This window comes from Chinchilla lanigera, unplaced genomic scaffold (assembly GCF_000276665.1).
Source record: "Chinchilla lanigera isolate Chin_1 unplaced genomic scaffold, ChiLan1.0 scaffold00007, whole genome shotgun sequence".
Taxonomy (NCBI): domain Eukaryota; kingdom Metazoa; phylum Chordata; class Mammalia; order Rodentia; family Chinchillidae; genus Chinchilla; species Chinchilla lanigera.
In genome coordinates this window covers 8063544-8090893 of record NW_004955408.1, presented here as the reverse complement: position 1 = coordinate 8090893, position 27350 = coordinate 8063544, and the positions used below count along the sequence as shown (strand labels likewise).

The window sequence follows — 27350 nt, the reverse complement described above, 5'->3', positions numbered from 1 at the left end:
AACTGAAACCTCCACCAACTGTGAGCTAAATAAACCTTTCCTTCCTTAACTCTGGGCATCAGGTATTTTGTACCAGCAACGAGAGAACAGTAAACAAGACAGAAGGATTGTCATGGGAAAGAGGCAGAGGATTTGTTCTCTGAGACTCTGGTAGATAGGCCAGAATTGATGAAGGACCAGATCAGGGGAGGCAGATTTTGCCTAAAAAAAGGGCAACCATGGCCACCTACAATGTGTATCAAGCTACTAGGCACTGTGCAGAGGGCACTGTTTGCATTATCTTATTTTGTCCTCATAATAATCCTGTGAGGCAGGTGCTATTATCACTCCCATTTACAAATCAGGAATTAGAAAACTGAAAGGGAGGGGCTTCTGTCCAATATAGCATAGCAACTGAGGGATGCACACCACTCTCTCAGCAAGTAGCGAGACCCTGGTCTCATTATGAAACCATGGCGCATCTTTCCTCCTGACCACTAGTCCTGCCTGAGGACTGCCATAAGGCTAATTCATGTATCTCATGCACTACCACAAAGCATTTGGAGGAGGTTGCATCTCTGTAGGAAGAGGTTTTCATGAGACCAGTGCACGTGTCCTTCATTCCTTGAATCTTTGCTGGTGCTTGGAATGTGAATCACTTTCTTTTAATGTCTTAGGTCTCACCCAGCTTTCCTGTGAAGCTGTAGTTGTCCTCTTTGTCTGCCCTACAAGGACCTGTGAGCCCACAGAGAATGGAGTCTACATTTCCCCTGGGAGTGCAACAGAGGGTCTATTCAAGGCCCATGTTGGAAAGGAAGGATGGAAAGTCTTTGCTCATCCCTGTATGATTACTTGACACATTTAAGTCCTGTCACCTTTGAGTCTCAGCTCTTATTTCATGGACCAAGGAGATCTTTCCATTGACTTCTTTTTCCTGTGTATTATATTGTAAATCTGATCATAAGTAAAAATCTCCCCAAAAGAGTCAGGACAGCCACAATATTCTGTCTATCTTTGAACCTCACAAGCTGTTTGTCCTCAGGCAACCATTGTAATCTCCAGTGCTATGCATTTATTGATGTACAAAACAGGGAGATCAACTAGATCTGTGACCTTCTGCACTATGATTCTGGTACAGATATTTGAGAGGTTACCATTTGAATCAAGAGAAGGGCAGAAGAACAGACCCTATCTCCCCACTCTCTCATCCACAAACACAGCTCTGTTTTGAACCTGTTTGACATATGAGGATTCACCCTCAAAAATTCCATTTGAAAAGCAGAGCTTCAAACTGAAAAGTTTGGAAGTTTCTGAGCCAGCTGAATTCTCTCCTAAGGGCTCTTCCAGCTTTGATCTACAATGCTGTGCTCACACAGGTGTGTGGGCATGAATATGGAAATGTATGTTTGTGGCATACTCTTTGGCCAAGGACTTAACTGTGTCCTCAAATACCCATGTCTCTGCATAAAAGTCTTCACATTTTCCTATCTTAGCAACTTTAACAAACCAAATCTTTATGATGTCCTCACACTGTATAATCCCTAGTAACACAGAGGTTTATCTGGTTTCCAACAAGTCAATAAGACAGTGTGGCTATGCTTGTGACAGCTAATAGGCATGTCATCCATACTGGGGTGGGGGGAAGCATTAGGTCTGACTTATTCAATTATGTTTGAAACCAGGGAGGGAGTTCCTGCACAGGTGGATGCCTGCAAGCATGGCCAGTTAATCCCAGTGCATCAGTGTCCATTATGGGCAAAGCACTGTAAAAGGTAGTCGTGGGCTCATAGGCTGATCCCTCTCAGCCTGAGATTTAGGGTGAAATGCTGCACCATGTGTCAGAAGGTCAGAAACTTGCAAAGTGGGCTGTCCATACAAGACTGCCGGGGTATACTGCCTGGTCTGGTCTAGAATTGGTTGGTTTTCCAGAGCTCCCTCACCTTAACGATGTCCTAATTGATTGTGTTCAGAGTTAACCCTTGTCTGGTCAACTCCAGAACAAGAGTTAAAGTCAATTCAAAGTTTAGTCTTTCAAACTTTCTTTGTGCAGAGTGGGTCCTTATGGCTGGACATTCTGGGGGACTTGAAACCAGCAGCATCTTCATCTGACACTATCACAACATTCATATCTGAGAAGGCCTGGCCAAGGCTCAGAACTGGCCCATATTTGGTATAGAAATGATGGTATAGACATTCGCAGGACCTCACACATAGTAGGCACCCATTATGAAAAAAAAATGAACAAAAGTCAAAACATTTGGCGAATTTGAAATCTACTAGAAAGGAGGAATGTTATATCCTAGTTGTTCATTCATTCATTCATTCATTCTGCTAAGCACATCCCAGATACAGGGATACAGAAGAGAATAAGATAGGTCTGGTCCAGTCTCTCAGGTTACTTAAGGTCTAGTGAGAAAGACCAAACTTACCAGTGGAATTATAGAGCAAAATGTATGGACCTGACCTGACCCTGGGGCTCAAGGAAAGCTTCAAATGGGAAAAAATAAAGCCTGAAAGGAAAAGGGCATGTAGTTGGTCAAAGAGAGCAAGGAAGAAGTCTGTACATGAAAAGTGTGTGTGCTTTGCGTGACAAAGGGACAGTGTCACAAGCATCGCCTGTGATTGGTTCAAATCTTTGTCATACCCACTGCTAGCTGTGTGACCTCTGGCAGACTTCTCATTCTCAGGATCCTTTGTTGCAAAATAAAGATTACAGTAGTGTCCATCTCATGGGGCTGCTGTGATACTTAACTGTTATGTGTCACACTCGCAGGACAGTGTTGGGACATTGTAATCACTTATCTAAAACTCTGTTTCTGGGGTCTCTGGTTCCTTCCCACTATATTATTTGCTTTTTTTCTCTTAAAAAGAGGAGCAGGAGAGGAAAAGACCAAACCCTGTCAATTACACATCACCCCAACAACCTGCCCAAAATGGTGCTAAGGTGTCCTTGATGCCTCTAAGTTGCTTGTAACAAGGGGGTTCTGTGCTCTTGCAAAGCAATCTCAACCAGCATCCTGCATATCTGGAAAGGGCCCCAGGATGCTCCCAGGCATGGGAAGTGCCATTCAGAATTGGCCATGGCGTGCCTGGTTTGCAGGAGTGGGAGGTGCAAACCCAGAGTGCTTGAGATGAACACAACAGTCTCTTCAGTGTGATTGAAGGGAGCAAATATAGCTTTGAGAGTTTTTTTGATGTCTCTGAAGTGCAGAGAGGAAAACTAGGTCCTGTTGATGAACTTATTCTTTTTAAAAACACCCTGTCAAATCTTCAACAACCCCAAATCTTCTGTAAAAAAATGATTTGCAGAGATAATAGAGCCAGTGGCTTTTAGGATGAAAGCCTGGGCTTTTGCTGTACTTGTTCTAAAATTTGTTGATAAATCAGCTCATCTCTAGGTTGTGAGGTACATGCTCATCTTCTGGCACACAGATGAGGAAACGGAGGTTCAGAGAGATGAAATGAGTTGCCCGAGTACATGTAACTAGTAAGTGGCTAAGCCTGGATTTGAACTCACAGAGAGAACTGGAGAGGTGCAGGAGGAGAGGAATTCATTTTGTGGATTTGCTTAACTGGACTGGTGTCCAGAGAGTTGTGTAGGTTTTCTGGATTTGGAAAGTGCAGTCCAGTGGAGAACTAGCCTAGTCTTTACAACAGGAAAAGGCTGAGTTTAAACTGTAGCTTTTGCCACTCAACTTTCAATAACTGAAAACGTCTTTCTCACTCAGAAAATGAGACTACAAACTCAGCTTTCTTGCAGGAGATGGAAACTCCCAGAGGCCTCTAGAGCGGATGAGTTTTGAAGATGAGGGCAGTAAATGGAAAGAGATGGGAGGCCTGGCTTACCTTGGATGGCAGCATTCTGTAGCATCGGAGGTTTATCTCCCCACCCACCCACTCTCCCTTCCCTCCCAGGGGCTCTGGGGCATAACGTGATCCACAAGGTCTAACCGCTTCAAAGGAGAGACGTAAAAGCAGAGAGAAAGAGAGGGGGATGACGGTGGAGGGGGAAAGTGAGACTGGGATGAGTTCTACCAGGGAAGAGAATTTCTGAGCAAGGGAGGAGGATGGGAGCTGCTTTTCTCTCTCTTCCTTTTGCATGCAGGCACTTGCGGATGCACACACACTGTTGTGTCCTCACGTCGTGAAAGTAAAGAGGAAGAAAGCTGTCAGAGGAGAAGTAATAACAAGACAGCAGCAAGTATTAGCTGAAAACCCTAGCCCAGCCCGCTTATTACTTCTGGGCGATTACAGACATGCCACTTTCCTCCTTTGGGTCCAGAGTGTCCATTCTATAAAACGAGGAGCTGGTGAAGGGCTCCTGCCATGGGGACCTCCAGCTCTGACCTCAGGGCCTTTGCACAGGGAGAGCACACTCTTCCTTCACAGGGACATGGTGCACAGTGTGGCATCAGCTCTTTCCCAGACTCTGCCACTTTCTCTGACCCCTCTGGCCTCTGCGCATCACTCTTGCAGGCCAGGTAGACATTGGTGGGGCATGCACGGCTATCACAGGCTGTGATTTTCCCTGGCATTTGTTTGGAACTTTATTTTCATTTTTTTTATCTGACAAAAAGCCAAGGCAACTTTGCTTTCAGCACTAAAGTTAAGGCTTGTATGGATTAGCTCTTCTTGCATGAGCCCAGCAGAGCACCAGGCAAACAGATGTGCTAGGACTGCGTTTGATGGTTGTTCGCTTGTCTGTCAGAACCAGGTCTTGGGAGAAAGTACCAGCGGAATGGGAAGCTGTCCAGGATCAGAGAGCAAGGACCAAAGGGCCAGCCAGGTGGTCATCTCCGCATGGCCAGAAGCTGCCTTGTGGAAGGCCCGTGGATATGTTCTGCAAGGGCCAGAGGCCAGGTGGAGCTGGGGCGATGCGAAGCAGACACTGTGACTGGAACACAGACTGTGCCCTGTCCCAGCGGGACCATGGAAACTTCCAGAGCCCTTTCAGGGAATGTGTTTCCCCTCTCTGGGAGCTATTCAAGCAGGAAGAGGTGGATGGGCCTCTGTGAGAGATGTTGTAGAGAAGATCCTGGCTTTTCATGGACAGCCGGTTAGAAGCCTTCTTAGGCTTGTCCCTAATTTATCTACTCACTTCTCATATTCATAACTGGACTGACGTGCTTGCTCCCTCTACTTCTTTCACTGCAGCCGCAGGATTCTGCCCATTAGTGCATATGATGTGTAAGGGAAGCATTATTTCACTCATTGCTTCATCCAGTGACTTGTGAAGTCACACTTGCTACCTGGAATACAGCTTGCCAGGCACTGAGAAGTCACAAGTGAAAGAGGTAGGTACAACCCTTCCCCCAGCTCCTTACAGATAAACAGTGAGGGAGGTGTTTTACACTAGTGAGTCACTTGTCTAATCTCAATTGGAGTAAGTGAAAGGTACCTGGGGTATTATAGCATCTAACAGTTAGGTGAGATTTACCCTGAGAAGGGGTTGGGAGACCTCAAAGGTAATATCTTGTCCCCAGACCTACATGTCTTCCTTCTCCACTAAAGATGATGAAGACGACGACAATGATGATGATGATTATGGTAGTAATTACCAACATTTACTGAGTGCCTAGTTGGGGTCACGTATTACAATAGCTACATTAAGTACATTGTCTGGCTTAATTCCCATAACATCCCATGAAGAGATAGATACTAATATTCTTTTTACAAAAATAAGACAACGAAAGTTCAGATGATGTAAGGAATTGGATTAATGTCATTGCTGATAAGTATAAAAGCAGAACTCAAACCAGGTCTGTCTGATCCCGGATCTACCTTTCCCAACAATTGCTGTGCCATCTGCCTAAGCAGAGTCTGCCGAAATGAAACATGAGCCTATAGGGCACTGAGACAGCAGCAAAAGGGGAGTGGAGGGAAGCGAGTGAGCTCAGTCTTTCAGAAGGAGGCTGAGGGCATCTTGCCTAGGGGAGCACAGAGGCAAAAGAACAGCTTCTTCTCAGGGCTGATGAGGCATGGAGCTGGGCTTGGACCAGCTGCTGCCTGGACCAGAACCTCCAGCTCTAACAGTCCACAGCAACTTATCTGCCAGTGCATGGTGGGAGGGGTTGAGTGCCCTGGACCCCAGGGACTACAGTAAGACCTGAACTTCCTCAGCTTTTTGTCACATGAGAAAAGAACATTTTAGTGGAATTCCATCAATGTGGGCTGGGACAGGTATGTTATAAGAGTTCAGGCACCTGAGTTTGGATTTTAGACTATTACTGCCACTTCAGGTAAGATTTGAACTCTGTCTCTGTCAGGGACCAATGTTACCCTCATCCGCCCTCCAACTGTCTTGCACTTAGGAATTGCAAGGCACAGTCACAGGAAGATGCGGTTTGGGACTCTTTGGAACTGGAGGGGAAGCTCAGCTTGGTTGAAACCCCAGTTTCTTCATCTTGAAGGTGAAAATAGTATTTCCTACCTCAAAGGTTACCCTGAGGTTCAGGATCTATAATTAGAGTTAGACTGGGGAATATGTAAAAGTGCGTCTAGGATAGATGGCTGTCTAGGGACAGACATAGAAAAGAGGACAGGTGTGTGAGGAGGGGAGAGAAATTGGGGAATGACTACTAATCATTACAGAGATTCTTTTTCATGAGATAAAAATGTTTTAAAGTTGTAATCATGGTCACATAATCCTGCAAACATGTGGAACCCATTGGATTGTGCACTCAAAATAGGTGAATTGCGTGGCATGAGAATTATATCTCTAAAAAGGTGTTTTAAAAAATAATTAGTGGCATAGAGCTGTGATGTCTGCATGGTACATGTTCACTTTATGGACATAGCAATGGTATAGAAATATTTGTACATGTCTGCCCTATCAAATATATATATGAAATGAATATATAGGTAAACACATATATATGCACATATTCATATACAATGTATCAATACAAACAGACAGGAAGACTTAGTCAGTGAAGTAAAAATTCTCCATTTGTGTTGAGCACTTTTCAAATCCTAGGGGTGTTTGACAACATCTTCGGTCCTTCCCTGCTGATACTATAAGTGCATAGAGCAAGAAATATTATTTCCACTTGTGAGATGAGCTAACAGGGATCTGGAGAGTGGCCAAGTGCAAAGCGAGCTAAGGGTGGCATCTGAACAGAAAGCAGGCTTGTTTTTATTTGTTTGACTCTGTTATAGTTTTAGTATGAAGCACCCCTGGAAGACTCACGTATCAAGAGTTTGACACCCTATGCGACAGTGTGTAGAGGTGGGGCTGGAGAGGTTACTGGATCGGAAGGAGCTGACCTCATCAGTGGAGTAATCCATGCGTGCATTTGTTCACAGCTTAAGAGCACATTAGGAGGTGGGACCCAGCTGAAGGACACAAGTCACTGAGGGAGTGCCTTTTAAGGACATATCATGTCACCCTCCCCTTTCCCTTTCTTTCTCTGATTCCTGGATGCTACAAGGCAAGGAGCTTTCCTTCTACCATGTTTTTTGTCATGACATGTCTTCCTTGCCGCGGGTTTAAGAGCAATGGTGTCAGCTAATCATGGGCCTAACACTCTGAAATTGTGAATCAAAATGAAGCTTTCTGCCTCTGCGTTGTGTATGTCATGTATTTTATCCCAGTGACAAAATGCAGACTTCTGCAGACTCCTTGTCCATAAACTCTCATGTCTCACCCACCACCCCTTTCTGGCAGCCCTTCAGTGGTGGCCATCTGAACCCCAAAGCGCCCTCCTGGGTGACCAGCCAGAGAAATGCTGCTGGTTACTTTGAAATCCAGGCATTCTGATAGGGACAGAAAGGGTGCAAAATAAAAATGTAGCTCCCTCCTTCCCAAAGGCGTCCTTGGTCCTAACTCTATAATTACAACCTAATCACAAACACTCTGAAGGATAGGGTCAGTTCCATGCAGCAGCAGGCTAATTACGTGGCTGAATTTCTAAAAGTGATCATCTTATAAATTGTGTTATTCCTCTGATGGGGGAAGAAAACACACACTACATAACCAGCTACGTTTCAAACTGAATTAATTAGTAATTTTAAGCCTAATTATCAACTAATCTATCGGAACATGCAAGTCTTTTGTATTTGGATGGTATATATAATTTGCCTCCTATTAGCTGACAGTTGTAAGGAACTGAGAACTCATTAGGTCGGAGGGAAAATGCAGATCAGAAGGATACAGCAACCCCAGGGGTTGACTTGGGGATGCTGTGGCATAGGGGTCACTGGGCAACAGATGGAGGCTGGTAATGTAATTATCTGGGGCCTTTCAGTGGCTATGAGGACACTGATGTATAATTTCTACCCAACTCCAAAGATGTAATTATGTATCCCCTACCCTTGTTCTGTGTATTCCAAACAGCAAGGCACCCACTGAGTCTCACTAAGACACGTTTTGGGATACAGGGAAAGAGAGTAGATGCTGCTTCTGTGCTCAGCTCCATTGCTTACTGGCTATGGGACATTGGCTGACTCTCAGCCCCCTGCTAGTTCTGTTTACTGACAAGCAAATGGGACTTAGATGATGCTGACTCCCAAAGTACCTGCTAGCATCCAGGACATAGGATTTGAGGAATGTTGAGGGCTTTCCTCATTCCTTAATGAAAAAAAAATCATTTTTCCAAGTAGTCTTTTGGGATTGAGCTCTTTGGTCCTGCTGAAAACTCTGAAGTGTTAGCATTCATTTAAGATGCACACACCTCTGAATAAGGTGTTGTATTTTACCCATGAACATCTGGGTCTAAATTAACCTATCCTGATTAGCTCTCCTACTTTACAGTCCTCACTCTGAGACATGTAAACAACCAGAGCAAGGAAGGTTTGAAGAGAAAAGTTAGGCAAGTGCCAATCTAAGGCTAAAGACCAGACCAGAAAGGATTGTAGAATTCCAATTAGGCAGGATGCTTGGGTTTCGTGTTTAGATCCACATATGTGTGCATTATTTCATCTAATGACTTTTACTCCAAAACAAGTGCAAGATATCAGTCTTTTGTTCAGTTAATAATATTGCTCATAGAAATAGCACAAAACAACTTGGCTAAAACCAAACATGGTTTTGTGCTCAGTTAAATAAAGTTAAAATAAAAAATTTATTACAGATGAAAAGTTAAGACAGTTATCTTCAAGAACACATGGAAAATTGAAAAGATAGGCCAGGGTAATAAACATTGTAGAAAAAGCTACCATTAAGGGAAATGGACACATGACAGAATTTGTTATTAATTAAGATTTGATGAAAGCTGTAGCCACTTTGGAAAATAATTTGAGTTTTTTTAAATGTTGAATGTGGAGTTTAGCACATGACCCAGGAATTCCACTCGTAGGTATCGTGTCAAGAGAACAATGTGTACACTCATGTTTAAGCCCCTAGGATTCGAAAAGTGCTCAACACAAATGGAGAATTTTTACTTCACTGACTAAGTCTTCCTGTCTGTTTGTATTGATACATTGTATATGAATATGTGCATATATGTGTGTTTATCTATATATTCATATCATATATATATTTGATAGGACAGACATGTACAAATATTTCTATACCATTGCCATGCCCATAAAGTAAACATGTACCGTGCAGACATCACAGCTCTATGCCACTATTTATTTTTTATACTAGGCAAAAAGTGAAGGCAACCCAGTGCCCCTCATCTGTTTGTTGAGTAGGCAAAATATGACAAATCTGTATAATGGAATATTATTTGGTAATAAAATAGGCAAACAGAGTTATACTCTAGATCAGTGGTTCCCCAAGGCTATGGGAGCTTGAAAGGCAATAGGTAATAATGATAACATGTTTTAAAATAAGATTGGGTGCTAGTTCATAACTGAGAATATACTAAAATACATTGAATTTTGTACTACAGATGGGTGAGTTGTATGGTATGTGAATTACACTTTAATAAAACCTCTAAAATGAGAATAAATGTAACATAAAATTCTATTTGATTTTAAAAAAACAGAGCTGGAAGAATCAAATTTAGTTATAAAAAATAGATGTGCAAAGCATGACACAACGAAAATAGGCTCGACAGAAATCACAACAGGAAATTCATACTGGCACATTGGGGCTGCTAGGTAGAATGGTAAGCATAAAAGATGATTTGATGAACCGGGTGTTCTCTGTCCTATGGGAAATAATTGCACTTCATACAAAAAACTGCCATACATTAAAATAAAAATAATATTTTAAAAGACAGGCTTGTCTATGCGATATAGAATAATGAATAAAAATGAGATTGACATAATATTTTTCACAGTTGGTAGACTGTTCCTGGTTAAAGATTTGCCATTATTAGTACAACTGTGATTTAAATGTTGGTGCTTTAAGTAGTAAACGTATCCCTGAGTTTGAAATAGAAGGCCAGGAACAGTGGGAACTGGACATCTTAAATACATACAATAATGTGGTGATTTTGTCCTTATTGCCCCGGGGTACAGCTGATTAAAGAGGAAACTGTGAAGACTGATAAGGCCCTGGCCCCCAACATGCCGGCTCCTGGGATGATTCACGAACAGTGGCTTGAAAGAGGGATGTCGAAGGGAAAACATAAACTTAGTACCACCAAGACTTAGCATTGCAGCTCTGAATTTCCCTTTGCACCCAGAGAATGCACGCTAGGTGGGGCCCCTGGGGTAGAGTGAGGAGCCCAGCTGGGAAGGGCTGGTTGCTTGGAATCCGTACTCACCAGGTTGGCAAGGATGTAGTGGTAGCCGATACTGTTCTTCTCCAGCTTTATAATCTACAAAACACAGTGGGAGTGGGAGGGGGCTCATCAGTAATACTGACAATGAAAGCTATCACCACAACAGTCATAACAAATTAATTACATTATGTTATGTATCTATAATATGCTCTTCCCTACCCCAAGTACATAAACTGCAACATTCCAACTGTCCGTTGATGGTGTCATTGTCAGTACCTATATTCTACAGAAGAACGGTCATGGAGCAATTAATTAAGTTTCTTCAAGTTGCCCAGGACTTAAGTGATAAATGTCTGATCTGAAATCACTTTTGTTTTACTCCAGGGGTCCAGTGATATTGTTATAGCCCCAGGAAGCCAGCTGAATCCTTAGCAAATTCCTTTCATAAACCTCCCGTGCACAAGGAGATTCTTCCCAAGATGAGGCAGGGATTCTATGTGGCATGGAAACTTCACCAATGTCATCACAGCGTTCGCTGCTAGGATGGTACATTGGGTAAGCAGAGGATGATGTCACTCGTGGTCTTAATTTTCACATCTGTTCACGAGCCATATACAGATGTTATATTTTCCCTGAATTTTGTACTTTTCTCCCAAAGCCAGTTTGGTACTCCAACATTAATCATTCAGCTTGGGACTTGTAAGGGAATGTTAGGGTCATGTGATCCAACCCCTCGCTGGACAGTTGGGAAGCTACAGTGCAAAGAGGGGACTGATTTTCTCAGATTTCATAGTAGTCTCATAGCAATCCCAGGACAGAGGCCTGACTAATGAAATGTCTCATATAATGCTTGATTATTGTTAATCATTAAGAACCAAGGTCCCCAGATACCCTTCCATCTTGCATGCAGACTGTCCCTCCTCAGGGCATGCAGGAAAAATGCATGTACAAAGAATTACCAAGAAGTTTACTCGGGCAGCCAGAGAAACCACCGTGCAAGAAATGGTTAAGATTGCAGACCTTGCTTCCATAGCTGTCACTAACCTGGAGATTAACTTGAACTATTTCTTTCTCTTTTGCTTTTTGAAATATCAAATTGGGGTTAGTATGCCCCATTCAGTGCCTCTTCTCCTGTATTGTTGCAAGGAGACATAAAATACATGAGAAGCACTCAGGCTTCTTTTCTAACTGAATAAATTTTCAAGGTTATTAAAATCCACATTCAGACATCTCCTTAATTGGATGTATGGGCATAGCAGCTCACATATTTTTTTATGTGGGGAGTAATTAAATGCAAGTACACACAATGAATGCTCTGAACCAGTGGGTAGACTGAAATTCCAGACCATGGGGCTCAAATACTATTGGGACGATAGTTTTATTAATAATTCTTCATTACTTTTTCATCTTCTTGTCAAACGGTTTGCTGCCCCTTCAACAATGAGATACCTTTATCAAAAACCTATTTAGCTTCTAACAAACACAGAATAGCAAACAAACAATTTTATAAAACCCTGCCACATTCAGCCAATGGAGAAATGTATTTCCCACAAGATGGAAGTACAGGAGAGAGTCATTAAACTGATGCCTTTTAACTGATAAAAAAATAACAACTTTGTGTAGTTCAACATGATACCAATCTTCACCTCCACCTACTTGCCTACCCATCCGCTGGCCTACTTTCCTTCCTTTGCCCACTTGGTTTTGCAAATATTCACTAAGTGCTTACTATGTCTGAAGTACTCTGCGGGCCAGAGTGACAAGGGAGTGTCACTCCTCATACTTTATAAGGAGGAGGTCCGTAACAAACAAGTAAGTAGACAAATGCACACAAACCAAGACAGGTGTTATAAGTGGAATGTGCAATTTCACAAGGGGCAGTCATCTCATGGGCTCCACTAAGTTAAAGTTCATTTCCTTTGGATTACCTTTATGCATGACCTTTGTGTCGCATGGCCTCCCCTATTCTCCTTGATCAGCTCTATCCTTCCTGTCTGAGCTCCGTTCTTTCTTTCTCTGTAAAGCCTTCTGTGGTGTATTAATCTGCTCAATGAATACTTACTGAATTTAGATTATATGCCAAGCACTGTGCTATGTGTAGGGATACATCTATGAAAAGTGAAGCAAGGTCCCTATGACCTCCATGAGCTGCATTGTCATTTTTAGTAGGGAACCAGATGGTAAATATATAAATAGATTAAATGAACAAGATTTCAGCAGGTGAGAAAGCACCATGAACACAGTAAAACAGGGCAATATGATGGATAGCCCCAAGAGATCTTGGTCTATTCTCACCTTAATTCATTCTAGACGTAATGACTGTATTATATAATTTAGTGTCTTATATATTGACAGAGCATAATATTCTAATAATCCTATTCTTTGTTCGTCAACTTTCACTGACTTCCCCTGTCTACAAAATAATCCCAAACTCTCTAGAATAGCTCCCAAGGATATTTATGACTGCATGTTCATCTGTCTGTACCATCTTTACTGGACACTCAGCAACATCCACTTGGCTTGGAAAGCTCCCCATGAGCCCCAACACTTACACAACCTCTGGCCCCCCAGCTTACAAGCCATCCCTGCAGCTTTCAGGCCCTTATTTAACCTATAGATACTGGTAAAATTCAGACCCATCTCACATTTGAGATTATTCTTAGCTTTCACTGAACCCTATTCTTTCAATTTATTCAGACAATATTTATTGAATACTTTCTTGGTGCTATGCACTGAAGCACTGTTGACATGCTGGGTAAGAAAATAAAAATAAAGCCACTGTTCCCACAGAGCTTATATTCTAGTTGGGTGCTGGAGACAGAAACATGCAAGTAAGTTGCATAAAAGGTAGCTATAGATACAGAAGCAGAAAAGTTGTGTTTTGAAAAGTTTGAGCCCTATGTGTGAGGCCAGGTTCATCTGACTTCTCACTTTCCTTATTTGTTGCCAGTAAGAACTCAGGCAGTGAAATCCTTTTCTTTATATTTAAAACAGAGAAATCAGTTAAAGTTGTTTTATAGAGTTGCTGTGAGGATGAATGGGATTAGCCTTGGCAATAGCTTGGAAGAACGGCTGGCGTACTGTAAATGCTGAAAAACAGGAGCATGGGACCATCCAGGACAAGTCATGATTCTATTAGAAACACTTCATTGTCATTCATCTCATTCTTCACCGCCTATCTCATCTTGTCTTTTTCCCAGTTTTGTAGAGCAGGGACCTGAATTTTTAGTTTGCAGGTCAGTTCATTTATGCCCACAGAGGAAAGCGACTCTGGAAGCCAGTGCTAGCAGGCACTATGAATACCAAAACCAGGCAGATGTTTGCAGACGTCACTGACTGTGGGGCAGGTTCTGGTGCAAGTACATGTACTGATTCTTTTAGCTCTCATAGGAGCTCACGGAGGTGTTATTGTTATTGTTATCATCCAATTTTACAGGGCAGGAACCCGAGACACAGAAAGGTCAAAAGCCTAGCCAATGTCCTGAAGCTTTTAAGTACTAGATTGGGATCTGGACTCCAGCCAGCCCAGTTCTAGAGTGTCCGATCTTAACTACTGTCTCAAATGCCTCCCTTAAACGCTAGTACTCCAAGCATTGACTCCGGCCCAGGGGGTTTCTATTTCAACAGAAATAATCTTTGCCAGCTTCCCTTTTCAAGAGCAAAAGCCAAATGCACACTTTATACAGCAGCACTCACGGAGTTAATGCCTTAAGGAACCCACTGCCTTTCAGAATCTCCCCCTGTTGTGTGGCTGAGGCTTCTGAGTGATTGCGAGCTGGTGCAGAGGTCCCCTGTGGGGGCCCCAGGAGGCTTGAGGGTCATTAACAAGTTCTGTCATGTTGTCAAGTACCTAAAACGACTATCTTTTATTATATGGCACTATTAAAAACTGATTGCAAATCATCTTCCTTGCTAATTTATCTGAACACAAGTGTAGTTTTAAAAGACTCTGGATCTACACAAAGGCCCACTAAATCCATGCCAGGCACCTATTTTAGGTCTGAGATGGAAGGAACTACAATGTAGGTATTGCTGCTCAAAGACTGTTGAGGTTATAGTGGCTGTTCACAGCCTGTGCAGTGGATTTCTCAGAGGCAAGAGGAAACAGTAGAAAGAGAGGTAGGTGGCTGCGGCTTCCTTGGGCTCTTAAAACAGGTCAGTGGGCCAAAGGGATGAGATGCCAAGTGTTAGATCCACGCGCCACAGAGCCCGGGGCTGTGTGCAGGAATCCGGCTCTGCCGCTGGTGTTCCTAATGCGAGAACACTTCATGGGCTCTAAAATGCAATGTAATTTATTTTTTAACAATAAAGAGAAACACTGGAGCTGAGGTGCTGCTCAAATGATCTGAGAAACATTTGAAACCCCATATGAAGAGTCCTGTTGGCTATGCTCCTTCACTGAATTCCAGAATTAAATTTTATAAATGACCGAATGTGAGATGGAAGGCACCTAGCTTCACCTAAGGATCCTATTTATCATCCTCTTTATAACCTCCACAGCCAAAATGTGCCTCGCCTTTCCCAAGTGACCTCCCACACCCACCCTGAGCCCTTCTCCGCCACTGCTACCTGGCCCAAGATGGCATTGAGGCGTTCTGATTCACAGTCCACCACCACCAGCCGCTCCTTTTTCTTCTCCAGGTCTTGAAAGAGCATCCTGTATCCTTCCTCTGTGGTTGTCAAAATGTTGACTGCTGTCACCTGCCAGTTCTTCTCTGCTGCTGTGTCCAGGACTTTCTGCAGGACGGATAAACCTGGTGGCCGGATGAGCAGGGCAGACAGATGACAGACCATAAGCATGGCAGGTAGCACTTGCTCCCAGCAACTCCCACACTGTCTACGCCAGCCATGCTCCCCCACCAACCCTGGCTCCAGCTTCCTCTCCTTCTGCAGTTCTGACCCTCCTCAGCGCAGGCACTGGGCCTTCACTGTGTTTCTGTTCCCAGGGCACAATGGACAGTAGAATTAGTGGTTACAATCTAATCTGGAGGTTAAGTTCATCATAGTGGCTAAATTACTTTGTATGGGTGCATTTGCCTCTCCAAACTTTAGTTTTTTCAATGGGAAGGTGGGAGTGTAAATAATTCCCACCTCACAGTGTCATTATGAAGACTAAATGTGAATGTCTGATACATGGTGGGGTCTAAACCCTGTAAAAGTTTTAGTCTGTGACTCAGTACTGCTGTGTTTTACCTTTGAGACTTAGATGGTATATTTGTTTCCTGTTGCTGCTATTACAAATTACCACCAGCTTAGCAGCTTAACATGACAAAAAATTGTTACTGTATACTTTTGCAGGTCAGAAATTTGAGCTAGGTCTTCCTCAATTAAAATCCAGGTATTGGTGGGGGAATGTTGCTTTCCGGAGATTCTAGGGGAGAATCAACTCTGTTGCCTTTGCAGCTTGTAGAAGCTGCCTGCATCCTTGGCTAATGGCACCCTTCATCTTCACAGTCAAAAATGCTTGTCAAGTTCTCCTCTCATCACTGATATTGACTCTGTTGCTTCTTACTTTCACAGTTAAGGATATTTGTTATTACATTGTGTCCATTCAAGAAATCCAGGACAGTCTTCCTATTTAAAGGTCAGCTAACCAACAACATTAATTCCACCTGTAATCTTAATTCTTTTTTGCTGCATACTATAAGCATATTTCAGGTTCCAGGGGTTAGGAAATAGATATGTCAGGAGAGGGTGTCATTCTACCTACCACAGATACCTAATTTGCTTTTGCATTATTAATTTTTATGTATATCATTTCCAATTCCCAGGAACACTGCCAATCCTGTCTATAGTGACCAGGATGGTGCCTGGTCTCAAGAATCCTTTATAGATTGATTCTGTGACACCTCCCTATTTTGTTTCATTTTCAGGTCAATTTGTTTGATAGGTTTGAATTGCACACTTAATAAAACTTTACCCTAAATCTGGTGCTATTCTGTGGCTTTCCTCTCTTTAATTCAGTCGTAGATACTATTGTTGTTCTTATTTTACAGATGTAGTAATTGAAGCTCAGAGAGATTTAGCCATTGGTTCAAAGTCACACAGCTAGCAAATGATAGAGCTCAGAGCTCTGAGTTCTGAGGTATATGATGCCCTTTTGAGAATGTAGGTTCTTCTGTTGATCCCTACAGGCAAAGTTGCATTTTTCTGGCTTTACCACCTCCAGCCTGAAGCTCAAAGAGACCATCTCCAGGTGACACTCTTCCTCCACCACGATGACTATTTTCTGAGATGGAAAATCATCAAAATAGGGAGAAGTTAAGAAAATCAAAGGAAAGGGTGTTTGCTTGTGGTCTCTCTGCTGACTTCTTCCCATCTAGAACACCTGCCTAACTGCTTGAAGAGCAATTTTTATAAGGCACTGAAAAAAGCCTACTCAAATGTCCTCTGAGACCCTCTTTGTACATCAGGGCTCCTTGGCCTCGGCTTCCAGGCCTAGCACATCCCATTCATTTGGTTCCACTGACACTGACTGTATTTTTACAGGACTCTTTAGCATACTAGGAGAAGGAAGCTAGGGCAAGCAAACAGCATGGGAGTCGGCCAGACACAGAGTTCCTGTCTAGAGGGTCAGGCCATCATGAAAGTGGTATTTATCCAGCTGATGAGGAGGAGCAGGATTTCTATAGGTAGACTTGAGAAGGGAAGCACATTGCAAAAAATGAGAATAGTGTGAGTAGAGGTATGGGGCAGAAAAATGTATAGGAAATGTTTGGAGAATGTGCTGTGAAATTTAAAGGAGGCAAAATTACAAAGCCTGGGGAGGGGCAGTGATGATGATGATGATGACAGAGATGATGGTGGCTAACACACACCACGGATCGTGAGCATGTGCCATGTTGCAGGCATGGAACAACCTATGTCTCATCATTGTCTCATTTAATCTTCACAACACACTTTTAAAGTAGAGACTGCTTTTTATCTTCATTATAGAGATGAGAAAATGAAGGCATTGTGACTTTTAGCCTCATAAGTGGGGAACCAAAGGCATGAAGAGCTGGCTCAAAAACAGAGTAGAAGAGGAGAGAACTTAGGATTCAGGTCCAGGCTGTCTACACTGCTAACAACTCTACCACTAGGCATGACCTATTTGATTGAAGCATTGGACTCAGGAGCCATGGGAGCTTGGTGAACTGTGGAGTGACATGGTGTGTTAAGCGGATTACTCTCTCAAAGGGTCTGTTTCCATGCTGTGAGTGAGAGATTAGCTCGTAAGAAATCAGTCCACAGAAATAAAGAATTTTGGATCATTCCACCATGCTCTTGAAGGAGGCAGTGAGGCATGATTCTTCTTCCTGTCGGTAATTGTCTCGCTATCCTTTAACAGTCTCCACTAGTCCTTTGCTTACCCCGGTCAGCATCATAAATGTAGACGAATTTCTGCCACTTGTAGTGGTCGATGATGCTGATGAGGGCATCCTGAAGTTCAGGGCGCAGCTGAAGGACAAATTGATTGGAAGTGTCTACAGGAAAGCTTGGTGTGATGAAGCATACATGGAGGGCCCCGCAGAAGGAGGTCAGCATGTTGACAGTCCTTCGTTCGTAAAACCCAAAGATGGCATAGACTCCTTTGGAGAACTGGGAACAAACTAGAAGGGAAGAAGAGAAGAATTAATGGACAGAAGATCCTATAAACAGGTGGCACAAAACCAAATTCATCTACTAGACCATCATCTAACCTACCACCTATGCATATCTATTATGTAGCCTTCTACCCATCCAGCTCACCAACCAGTTTGTCCATCAGTCCATCCATCCATCCATCCATCCATCCATCCATCCATCCATCCATCCATCCTTTCAACCCACCAATCTATTCACCTGACCATACATTCTATCCATTTGTCCACCCTACTCACAAATTCATCCATCCAAACTCCCATCTAAGTTTAGATGCCTGTTACATGCCATATGTCATTATCATGGTTATTAATTAGAGTAACCAGGTATGCAAAAACATTTTTATATATTGTTTCACTTTGTCTCTATAATGACCTTATTAAGGTTATGGGTCATTTTTAAAGGGAGAAATCAAGAAGCAGAAAGTTAATAGACACATTGAAATAACACAGCTAGCATGAATCTGAGTTAGAAAGATATCTTATGCAGCAATATTTTCATCCTATGGTCCATCACTGTAAAGCAAAACACATAAAAAGATGTTATTAGAAAAAGAAATCTGATACATGTTTAAGAAAACAAGTGTTGATTTTCCCCAGCTTAGCCTTGAGCTCTTGGTGTACATTTCTCTGCTGATACTCATGTTGTGTTTGTACATCCTGCTAGCTGATTTTCAGACCTCCCGATGTACCAGCCATAGTAGTAATTTAGCTGTGTGAACATCCCCACAGGATCTCTTTGTAGGCTCCCTGTGCAGTTACCAATTCTTGTTTGTGGTTGATTACACTGCTGGTTAGAACATCATGATAATAACCAATGCAAAGGACTGAACTCTAGGTTAGTCAGTTCCTAAACTTCATTTTGCTACCATATAGGATGGAGACTTCACAGTATTTGTCTCAGCAAGGGGACCAACCCAAAGGCCATTCCCAATGCCTGAAAATAACCATTCCAATGTGAATAGTGAGGAAGATCAATCATCCTCCTCACAAGAAGGGTGGTTTAGAGCGTTCTCTTCAAACCAGTGGCCACCTTCCCTCTGCTCAGTCCCCATCAGTCTCTGTTGTATCACCCTGTCCTAGTCCCCTCATGGTATCAGTGTGATCTAAAGTAATGTCCTTGGTTGATTTGTCTATATCTGTGGCTATTTGCATCAATATAAATTTCCTGAAAACAGAGATTTTGTCTGTGCCTGAAAGCCAACAGGGTGCCTGGAACATTGTAGATAATTAGTAAATATTTGATAAATAAATGAATGACACATCTCGATGAGAAGGCTACATGATCCACAGTAGGTGATGAACAGGAGCTGGACCCACACAGGGCAGCCCTTTGGGTACCCTAGATCTCCTACCCTTTAGTCGGAGTAGTTTTCTTCTATGGTAGCTATTTCTGTTCCACCACTCACACTGTTTTCTCTTTCTCCTTAATGGAGACACTCTTTCCATTCACAGCCCAGAAGAGGCACTGTTTTTGGATGTCTATTGCAATTAGTAGGATCAAGATTTACATAAATATGGATTTCTTTACCAGGAAGCAAGCATTGTATATTATCCTCCTTCTGTTAAATATAGATTTGTCAAAACACACAATCTGTCTTTCAGGTTTAGTTTATATGGGGACATTGTAAAGCCTGTCAAAGTATTATACCATGCTGTCTAAGTTATTTTTAGGATCTCTTTTCTTTCCTCGCTGCAAAGAAATATTATACTGTCGGGCATAAATCTGATGTTCCAGATTTATTCCTTCAAGGTGCCTCCTTGGTTTCAAGCTTCCATTTGGACCTGTGGGCTGCTCATAGCTGGTGTTTTTTGTTAGTATTTTAGAAGTGGCAAAAGAAAAGCTGGGATGAAGGTGGGAAGGATTCGAGTAGACTGATGTGATCAAATCCTTAGACACATAGCAGGCCAGGACTTTTTCCTTCTTAAATCATCTCCCCATTTTTCCCTTCCAAAAATCATTCTTCCTTTAACCAAAATGTTTCATCCTTTAAGGCTTTTGTCCCACGACTCCTTAAAAGAGCATGGCTTGGAGGTAGCCTGGGCTAGATTTCCTCCAGTGGACCTTTCCTCCTAGAGCTGCTGGACATCTGACATTCATGCTGTCTCCTCCTTTTGGGAATGCAAGGGGGTGGGGGAGAGAAGGAGCAAGAGAGAGAGGGGGAGAGGGAAAGAGAGTGAGAGCGAGAGCAAGAGAGAGAGCAAGAGAGAGAGGGGAAGGGAGAGAGAGAGAGAGAGACAGACAGACAGACAGAGACAGAGATAGAGACAGAGAACTGACTCTGTAAGACCAAGTCTTGTAGGGGAAGGCAGTCAACTAGCCATTGTGTTGAGAAATATAATTAGTATTTGTCAGGCATTTCTTTGAGTCTGTCACAATAAATATTCAATTAGAAGAGATAACATGGTTCTGCAGAAAAAGTACTAGATTAGGTGCCGGAGGACCTAGAGTATCCTCTTTTTGGCTTAATTATTGCCGAGTACACTTGTGTGACCTTCAGCAAATCCCACACTCACATGGGAATTTTCTTATCTGTGAAACAATGCTTTAGGCTCTTTGACTGACACTCCTTGGGGCTCCAACATCCTGCATTCTAGTGTAATTGACTGGAAAGTGTTTCCTGATTCTACAATACTTTATTATTTGCTGGCCAGACTTTCTGCAACTTCCAGTGCACTTTTTCAGTTCCAGAAAGTAGATAAAGGTCTGGGTTCTTGGATTCTGTCTTAACCAAGTGCTTAGCATTACATCGAGATGCTTTTGGAGTCTTGAGTTTTATTTGAGGTATAATTTTTAACCTGCTGTGCAAATTAATTACCTAGTAGAGAAAAGATGAGATGAGGAGTTGGGGTACAGGGTGCGCTGTCAGGTACAGCAGACAGGAGGGGAGCAAGGGGAGCACTGCAAAGCAGGCTCAACACCGGTCACGCACTGGCCTCATCACAGACTCTAGTTCATGGAGGCAGATTCCGAGTAGGCTGGACTCTGTGTGGTGGTGAGGAAAGCAGTGTGTGTGTAATACTTTCTGATGGTGATAAGCAGGCGCTTACATTTGGGAACTTACTGAATGCCAGACACTTCTTAATGATGTTTCCTTGCATTAACTCTTTTCACCCTAAGAAATTGATTACCAACTGGGGAATTGAGACTCAGGACCAGAATAAGGCAAAACTGAGATCTGAACTCTCCCACTCTGGCTACAGAAATTGAGCTGTAAGTTTGGGTGATAGGTGACCTTGTCCATTCATAGTGATGGAGTCAGCTCTAACTTCTGAGAAAGCCTTTCTTGTAGCACACAGCTTTCTCCTGTTCCGGTTAAAGAGGAATTACTTTGTCTGGTCCATGGAGATACATATATAAAAATCCTTAGTGGTGTTAGATGTCTTCCTCTCTCATCTCTGAGAAAAGCATATATACACACATCTTGTCTTTTCTTTGCCCGCTCATTCATTGACCCGTTCAACAACCACTCCGCATCTAGCATCTGTGACTGGTGTGACACTGGGCCAGGCAATGGGGATGCACTGGTGAACCAAGCAAGCCCCTAACCTCCAGTACCGTCACCTGGACCGTTAGAGATTGATAACTAACCAGACACTAGTAATTCAGTCTAAGAGCTGTGGCAGGGATGAGTTCAGGGTTCAGGCTGATCTATCCAGCCCCCAGCCTTTGGGGACCTTAGAGAAAGCTTCCAAGAGGAGGGATCAGCTTCAACCCTGAAAGATAAGCAGGGATCATTTAGTAGAAGGTATTTGGAGAAGTTACTCGTGCATACGGGGCTCTTCTAGGTATAAGGAATAGCAACAGCAAAGACCTGGCAGGGAGATGGAAAAGGCGGCACATTCAGGGACTCCTGCCAGAGTGTCAGGTTTGGAGATTCTTGCCTCCAAGACATTCTGTAGCAGAACGCGCCCGGTGATCAGCATGAGCAAGAAATGAGGCCAGGCATTTCCTCTTGGGGAAGCAGGCAGGCGGGAGCTGGCAAGGGCAGGAAAACCCATGCCTTGCTTAGTGCGGGCTGTCCGATGGCAGCCTTGGTTCCCTCAGATCTCTTTGATAATCACTCCTGGTTAAGGCACCATCCACTTATTATCAATAAATCTCCCAGCCCTGGGCACTGGCCTTGACAGCTCCCTCCTAGGGAGGGAACTCCTGCAACTAGCAACTCCTTTTTTATTGTCACTTCATCTAAGGCCTCTCGTACTGACATTTCTCCTTAGCTCTGGGCTTCAGTCCCTGGAAATGTGTCAGCCTCGTGGTAAATAGTGGATAATGAGGTGATGGGACAGCTTCATTTGGGGGAGGGAGAAGGAGCACACGTGGATAGGAGTACATTTAGATACTCACTCCTCTCCTTGAATAATTCTATCTTTATTTGTGAGAGTCACAGTCTTGAGGATCCAACTAAGGTTTTGACATCAAATGTCAAAACACAATACAAAGACAGTAAGAGTGTACTTTTGTCCACTATTTTTTTACAGTCTTTTGGATCTTAGCTCCATATTGACAGGCAAAGAATTATAATAGATATAAATTGTCCCTATTACCTCCAAACATGTCACATTTATTTAGGATTCTGAGACATGTCCAAGGCTTCTCTCTCATTTAGGAGATAAAGCCTTATCACTTCCTTAATAAATTCGACAAATATATACTGCATCAGAAATTAATATTGCCAGAAAATTGGGATACTACAGTGACACAATAGACACAGTCTCTGCTGTCTCAGAGCTCTCACATAAGTTCAGTAAGTTTTGCTTCAAGGAGATAAAGGGTAATTTGAGGGTGTGATGATGGGATGGACTGTGGAACTCATAGCCAGTGTTCACTGAGTACTCAGCACGGGTGAGGCATGGTGCTAAGCACCTTGAGGCTAGGTCTAGGTAGAGGGACTGTATTAACCAAAGGTGCTGAGAAGGAAGAAGGAAACCCTGGATCAAGGGGTGTCACACAGAGCTGGCATGGGTGGACCAGAATGCCCAGGGCCCTGGCAGCACTGGAGAAGTTCAGCCATTGTATCATGGTCGATGTTGCAGTTTTCTTTGGTTGTGGATTCATCTCAGCTTCCTGTGATCTCTCCTCACCTTACAGCCCAGCTGGGAAATAACTGCAGAGGAGATACAGAAGAAGAGCCATCTTCCCCTGCTTGGGTGTGTGTTTATTGTAGAACTGGGGTATTAATTACTCAGCACTGAAAACCAACAAGATGTAACACTGCACATGGGGGCTAAGAATGAAAGCAAGGCTGGGCTCACTGGTTCCGGGATTCACACTCACAGTGTGGGCTGACATATACAAGACCGGGAGCTGGGGGTGGGCAGGGGCAAAGAGACCAATGCAGTACTGTCTCTGCTGCTGAAAAAATCTTTAAGTGCCTGGAACAGTTCTGAAGAAGTTAACACCAAGAGTCAATTTGGGGACTGTGAACAAACCCTTCTCCCTCTTTGAGCTGTATTTGCACCACCTTGACAATAGAGTTTACATTAAATCAGTCATTTCTTTCATCTCCCCTTCTCTTCCCTTCCTTTCCTTTCCCTACCCTTCAACTCTACATCCCTGTCTTCCATCTGTAATAGAACTTCTATACTCCCTAGGTGTGTGTAGCTCTACAGATGATAATTTTCTGTCTCTTCTCTCCATCTTTTCATCTCTCCATTTATCTATCCATCCATCCATCCAACAAGCGCTCACTGAACATGTACTAGGTATTTGGCAGCAGGCTGGTGCCAGCACTGAATAAGAAAAGTCCCTACTATCACAGAATTTAGGCTTTAGAAGAGGACAGAGATGACCTACAAACAGACAAGATCATTTTGCCAGTGCTACCAAGAAAATAGAATGCATTGGTGTGTGCGTGACTGGCAGGGTTACTTTAGTGAGGGAGGTTTAGGAGTTTCACTTTAGAGTACTAATTCGAGCTGAGAAATAAGCCCCAACGAACTGACCAGGTAAAGGATTAGAGAAGGAGTTTCACGCAGAAGGAACTGAAGCTCTGAACAGGACTCAAGAACAGACTGATTTGTGTGAGAAACAAACATAAAAGGCCCCGTTCACTTAGTATAGGTGAAAGGAGAAAAGCAGCAGACACCAAGATAAAAAGGAAGAGGTCCTAATTCTGAGGAACAGTAATGCTGTAAGCAGTGGTGGCGAACCTATGGGCATAGCCCACAGCAGGCATGCAGAGCCCTCTCTGTCAGCACATGAGCCAAGTTGCCCCAGCAGCCAAGCATCACATAGCAGTTGGTTTTTTTCCTGCACTAAAACCTCAGTATTCAGATTGAATTGCAGTGTTGGCCCTTTGTGATAACTAAGTGTGTTTTGGGGTGTGGTTTAGGCACTCAGTGTCTAAAAGGTTTGCTATCACTGCTCTAAAGTGTGTGGTCTTCCACATGTGGTGTGGATACCTGCAGAGCTCTAGCATGTCACTTGGCATGAGGTTGGTATTAGCTGATCTCCCAACACCTTTCTTTTTTTTTTTGGTTTTTCTCCGGTACCGAGAACTGAACTCACGACCTTGTGCTTGCCAGGCAGGCGCTTTGCCGCTGAGCTAAATCCCCAGCCCCCAGAACCTTTCAATGCTCACATCCTATAGGTGAAGTCAGTAGACAAGAGACACAATGGAAGCAGAGCTTGTTCTGATTTGGTGGGATAATTTGGAAAATGCTAAAGGGAAGAACTTCTGACAAGTGTAACGGGGCAACAGACATGGACATTCAGTGAGTTCCCTGGGTTCATGCATAGATGCTCTTGGTCCTTCGTTGTTTCAGGCTTTAGGGTCCTGCTCCTGCCTGGAAAGCCTGCCTACCTACTACCTGTTCCTCTCTAGATCCTTTCTATTCCCTGCACTTTCAGCTTAAATGCTACCCTGTCATGAGGTCCCTCATGCCTCCCCAGTCATAACTATAAGTGATAGTTCTCCATTTTTCTTTTCCATGTCAGTAGAAGCTTGTGTCTGTTCATTTTTATGTAATGCATAGGCTTCATTAGTTTTGGTTCTTTGACTGCAAGAACAAACATCAGTGGAATCCAGCTTTGCCAGGCTTTGAGGGAGACTCCGCTAAAAACAACGGGGCTCAGCCAAGAAGGAAAATGCAGCAGCTCTGGCAATCTAGGCATCAGGCTGTCCCTACAGGGTGTCACCATTGCGCCAACCTCTTGTAATAACTGCTTCACTGGCCTTGCTCATGGTCCAAGCAAGTGGAGCCACTCACCATCTTAGATGGCAGCCAAGGAAAAACCAGGGTGCTGTGAACAGAGAGGGTCTTGCTGTGTATCTTGAATTACCAAATGTCTACTAAATGTCTAATTGCTAGCATAGTCCAGGGCCATGTTAGAAGCTCCAAAAATGTTATGTATTTCTAAGCCCTGAATGTTAAATACGGAAATACCTTTAATTCTTGGATTGTTATCTTTTTTGGGCTAGACATTGTGAGATACAGTAGCGAATAAGACAGATGATGTCCTTGCCCTCATAAAGGTCCTATTATTCTCTACAGATCCTATGCAGTAGGGGTCCCCAAACTCCAAGTTATGGATCATTACCAGTGCATGGCCTGGTAGGAATCTGACCACGGAGGAGGAGATGAGTGGTTGGTGAGTGAATGAAGCTTCATCGGTATTTGTAGTTGCTCTTGTCATCCCCTTAACTGCCTGAGCTCCACCTTATGTAATATTAGCAGTGGCATTAGATTCTTATAGGGGAGAAAACCCAACTGCGAACTACTGCACATGTGAAGGATCTAGGTTACCACCTTTTGATGAGAACCTAATGCCTGAGGATCTGGGTGGAGCTGAGGTGCCGATGTTAGTGCTGGACGTGTAATTATTACGCATTGCAAACATATACTGATAAAGCGAAAAAAGAAGTTCTCTCCTTTCTGATCTGTGGAAAAACTGTCATCCACAAAATTGGTTCCTGGTGTCAAAAAGATTGGGAACCACTACTTTAGGGTTTTTCACAACAACTATATAATTTTGGAATTGAGTGATGAATAAATACAAATCATTCACCTGGATGAATCCATTGATATTCTTGCTAATTGGTCCCACCTTTCTTCCATAGCATTTCTTGCATTGGATAGACTCATGAGTTTTATATTATCAAATAACTCTGTGTATTTGTTTCTTTTTACCTACAACTGAGGCATAAGTTTAGAGGCTTCTTTGAAGGAAAAAGTCCTCAAGTCTATCATTTTTCTCAGTACCTACAACATACGGTATCTTTTACCGAGTTGGTTAAAGAGTAAACAAAATGTTTGGTGCTGTTACTTGTTCCCTATTCTTGTAAAAGAGGTTGATGGTCTGGTATCCATGGTTTGGAGGGACAGTCTGGGCTCAGATGTCACTCCTTATTACCATAGGACAACAGCAACTGAGACCTGTGACTCTGATCTGACATTAAATCCTAGCCAACTTAAATGTGCTCCACCTACTCCACTCAGGGTCATCAGCCCTGCTGCCCAGGTTAGAAAGTCCACGTCCTGCTACATAACTCAACTCTGATAACAGATTGCTTAGCATCTCTGTGTGCTCATGCATTAGGACATGACGAGGTTCTTTCACAGCTATTCCCGATAATGACACAGCAATACGTGGGCTCCCCCTTGGCCTTAACTTACCACTTACATCAAGAGCAACAGCTAATAGGATCACACATTGTTGGTACAATGTATGAAAGGCACCTAGTCCTAGGGGTTCTTGGGCTAGAGCAGTGATGGTGAACCTTTGATAGCTTTCAATGATACAGACTGCCCGTGTGCCACAGAGTCACCATCACTGGCTTAGAAAAAAGCCTCCTACTAGTCCACTGTCTGACTTGACTTTTGAGCTTATTTCAATCACATGTATCTGAAATATGCAAATTCTGGTGTCAAGGCATCACAAACCCCAAGGTGAGCCTCCCCCTCATGCGATGTTGGTGCACTGGAGACTTCCAGCTCACAATGTGTTCTGAGCTGCTGTCATCACTTCCAAAATGGCCACTCTTCCTCTTCCTCTTCTCTCCTTCTCCTTCTCCTTCTCCTTCTTCTTCCTCCTCCTCCTCTTTCTTCTTCTTCTTCTTCTTCTTCTTCTTCTTCTTCTTCTTCTTCTTCTTCTTCTTCTTCTTCTTCTTCTTCTTCTTCTTCTTCTTCT

The 27350-nt window shown here is 43.2% G+C and overlaps 1 protein-coding gene across 4 annotated transcripts in view; it reads right to left on the bottom strand.

Moving 5' to 3' along the window:
- Positions 1–27350, bottom strand: part of Gria1 (glutamate receptor, ionotropic, AMPA 1) — a 314019-nt gene that overhangs the window by 135348 nt on the left and 151321 nt on the right. For all 4 annotated transcript variants that reach the window (XM_005376183.2, XM_005376180.2, XM_005376179.2 and 1 more), the window contains 3 exons: positions 17948–18187; positions 15165–15349; positions 10638–10691 (listed from right to left, as the gene is read on the bottom strand). In XM_005376183.2, the coding sequence (XP_005376240.1) occupies positions 10638–10691; positions 15165–15349; positions 17948–18187 (479 nt within the window). The remainder of the gene's footprint in view (positions 1–10637; positions 10692–15164; positions 15350–17947; positions 18188–27350) is intronic.